Source organism: Hyalella azteca, unplaced genomic scaffold (genome assembly GCF_000764305.2).
Source record: "Hyalella azteca isolate HAZT.00-mixed unplaced genomic scaffold, Hazt_2.0.2 contig14641, whole genome shotgun sequence".
Lineage (NCBI taxonomy): Eukaryota > Metazoa > Arthropoda > Malacostraca > Amphipoda > Hyalellidae > Hyalella > Hyalella azteca.
The window spans coordinates 38,980-42,642 of NW_025944519.1; the positions used below are offsets into that span (position 1 = coordinate 38,980).

Below are 3,663 nucleotides of genomic sequence, written 5' to 3' on the forward strand. Positions count from 1 at the left end.
TCGTCAATTGGGCTAACATCAGACGCTCTCTCCTTAAAAACGCTCGCTTCTACCAGAGCAATGAAATTCTTCCTGATCTTATGCGGTTAGTATAATTCTGTGTATGAATTAGCAGACAGACGACTACCACGCATATACCTACCGTAACACTGCTAAAATGTTTATTGCTTAATAGAATTTAAATGTAAAGGAATAAATACAATATTTTATAAAACATTTTACAGGTTCTATTCTGATTATTATCAGAAACAACTACGATGGCTCAATCCACACATATTATTATTTGTTTGAGGAGACATTTGTTCTGTCTGATTAAATTTAAGGTATCTTATTTCATGCTTTATTGTCTATTTCAGCTGCAGCACTGGCCGCTGCTGATCGTCGCAACGGCGGCAGTAACGGCATCAGTAATTCTTACTCACTGCCTAGCAACGGCAACGGCGGCAGCAACGGCATCAGTAATTCTTACTCACTGCCTAGCAACGGCAATGGCGGCAGCAACGGCGGCAGCAACGGCATCAGTAATTCTTACTCACTGCCTAGCAACGGAAACGGCGACAGCAACGGCATCAGCAATTCTTACTCACTGCCTAGCAACGGCGGCAGCGACGGAAGCGAAAACGGTGATGTCAACGGCTTAGGCGATTCATACTTTCCGTCAAATGGCATCGCTGACAACGGCATCAGTAACTCTTATTCTCTGCCAAGCGGTGGGAACGGCAATGGAATCAACGGAGCGAATGGAAATGGAAACGGAGTTGTGCAATCCGGTGCAAATGAAATTGGCTTACAAAATGCATATGGAGCTCCACGAAATGGAAATGCACAAAACAATGGCAACAGAAATGGTAACGGCAACAGCAACCGTTACAGTGCAGCCAGCAACGGCAGACAGAACGGCGCAACAAGGCGCAACGGTGGTAACGGTTTGAATGGTAATGGTGCTGGAAGCAGCAGTCGCACTAATGGTCGTAACGGTGGAACAAACGGTGGATCCAGCGGCAACGGCTACAGTGCGCCTAGCAACGGCCGCATCAATGGAGACAACGGAGGAAACGGCTACAGCGCACCCGCCAACGGAGGCTCAAACGGTCTGTCGTCAGCGTACGGAGCTCCCAGTGCTGAAGAGGAGCTCGCCGAACTGGCCGCCAGTCTTCCCGGTGGAGGAGTTCCTGGAGAAGATTTCCCAGTGCTATTCCTGTGCCCCAACGGAACCATCTTCAACCAACAATATTTGGTGTGTGACTGGTGGTTCAACTTTGACTGCAGTCAAGCCCAAGGATTTTATTCAGTCAACGAACAAATTGGAAAAGTTGAGAACAATGGAGCCTCCGGAACCCAATCGCTCAACAACGGCTATGCAGCTCCCACTAATGGACAAAACGGAAATGGACTTGCTAATGGCAACGGACAGAACGTAAATGGTTATTCCAACGGAAACGGTTCTACTGGCTTAGATGGTCTAGGCGGATCGAACGGCAGTCGCCGTAATGGGTATGGGCCCTCAGGAAACGGAAATCAAAATTCTAACGGCAACGGCAATGGTGCAAGTAGCAACGGGAACGGCAACAGGTACGGAGCTGGAAACGGCGTCGCACCTGTGGTGGACTTCCGCGCTAGTACTTACTCCAACGTCAACGGCGGCGCACCAAGTGGCACCGGATATTAAGAGGAGAGCACCGAGCTCACTGTAGCAAAGATGTATAATTATTGTGATTAATATCCGCAATGTTCTTTCACGGCTTATTTTGAATCATCTAATTTATTTTTCATTGAAAGAGTACTACGTATATAATTTTTATTATACTTATGTTTGATTTCAAAATGATTTTTCTGCTCAAGATGACTTTTATTCTGACACATGAGCTCGCTTCTTCGTTTTGAAGCTTTTAATGCGTGCAAGGAGCATTTTCCCATTTATTTCGTCTTAATCTTTAAAATTCACTGTGCGGGCAAAAAATCTTCTAATATATTGTAGAATTCTAAATAAGGCAATGAGTTTACAATAGACTCGATCATTATTGAATAACGGTTAGAAGCGGCGATGTGCCTATATAAATGAGCTCTAAATTTTACCGAAGTTAGCAACATAATAAATCTTTCACTGTTTTCCGGCTTTTTTCAACAACCATTAAAAAAATTATTTATGTATGTTTTTACTCAATCATATCAAACGCAGTTCAAAAATCACGATGTTTCAATTTATATATTCTCATATTAAAAGTTATAATAAATTGTAATGCCTTTTTCATGCTGCATGACTAAGCATTTATATCGGACAAAGTTTTAAGACTACGTTTGCACGATGAACATTTTGCTGGTATTTAGCTCTATTCCTGCAGTGTCATTTACTCTTTGAAAAATGAAGGATTCCTTCACGTAGAACGGTTGAAATTGTCTTAGCCAATTTCGCCGCTTTGGTAATTCAGACAAAAATGTAAGCTCCAGTAATCGATGATTTAAACACACCGGGCTGTTAAGTTTCATACATCATATGTATTCCATTTGGTATTGGTCATTGAATGATGAAAAATAGTTATTGTATGGTTTAATTGTTTGAACATTCCCGACGTTTGCAGGCAATCAAGAAAATCGTAAGTTTCCAATTAAGGGAAAAATACGAATCCGTCGGTTCTCTTCTAACTAAATGTAACTGAAGATAAAATTTAAGGTATTAAATAATGGATGAATCATTTACTTCTCGTTCACGAAGCCTTCGTGAAATTCAATACTTTAGATAATAAATATGTGGCGTTTTTCCTGAGTCAGATGTGACAGCCAATACAGGAGAACATTAATGCAACCCAGTGTTTTTTTTTAACTTTGGATGACAGTTGGTGTCTTTATGGGCTGCAGAAAAACTGTTAAAATCTGACACTTTAATTAGACTTTGGATAATATGTTTTAAATAAGTTTGACTGGTAACAATAGTTTCAGTCTTTTATCATTTTTTTGTTCACCAGCAACCAAAATTTCAACATTTATTCAGCAATTTAAAGATTATCAATAAATTGTAAATGAATTACAATAACACTAAAAACGAGTAGATAGCTACATAAATTGGTAAAAATATATATTAGAACTCGTTACAAAAACTTTCTGTCGCATGTTAAGCTCCATGTTAATTGCGGATATATTTACTGCCGTCAATTCAATTCACACTTAATGATCTTGGTAACGAATGTTAGCAAATTATTGAGTTAAAAATGTAAGCAATTGAATACATTAGTAAGTAATGACTGATGCATTAGGGATAAAAATGATTCAAAGTGAATCAAACTGCAAATGACATCCGGAATATACTGAAGTCACAATAATTTGTAATCAGTATAATATATAGCTATTATTTTTTGAGAAGTCAATTCAAATTTTAAGCGGTTTTAACTTACAAAAATATGCGTTTAAAAATTGGTTTTTAAAGACAACACTTCTGGACAATCCAGTACCTTGGATGTTACACATGTACAATGAATTTCTAATTTCATTTTCATATATTAAAAAAAATTAATCTTCAAATTTTTTTAAGATATCAAAATTTTGTAAATTTTAAAAATTATTTATTCTGTCAATTGATTCATGTATTGTCTCTGACTTTATGCAATTGTGCAAAATTTCAGATCAATTGGACAGGTCAAATTGTGTCATATATGGATTATAAGATTT

General features: G+C 38.5%; 1 protein-coding gene across 1 annotated transcript; it reads left to right on the forward strand.

The window, feature by feature from the left end:
* Positions 1-2,110, forward strand: LOC108668303 (uncharacterized transmembrane protein DDB_G0289901). The gene is made up of 3 exons (XM_047884110.1): positions 1-85; positions 357-517; positions 551-2,110. The coding sequence occupies exons 1-3, from the start codon at positions 61-63 to the stop codon at positions 1,667-1,669; spliced, it is 1,305 nt and encodes a 434-aa protein (XP_047740066.1). The 5' UTR covers positions 1-60; the 3' UTR covers positions 1,670-2,110.
* Positions 2,111-3,663: the final 1,553 nt, after the last annotated feature.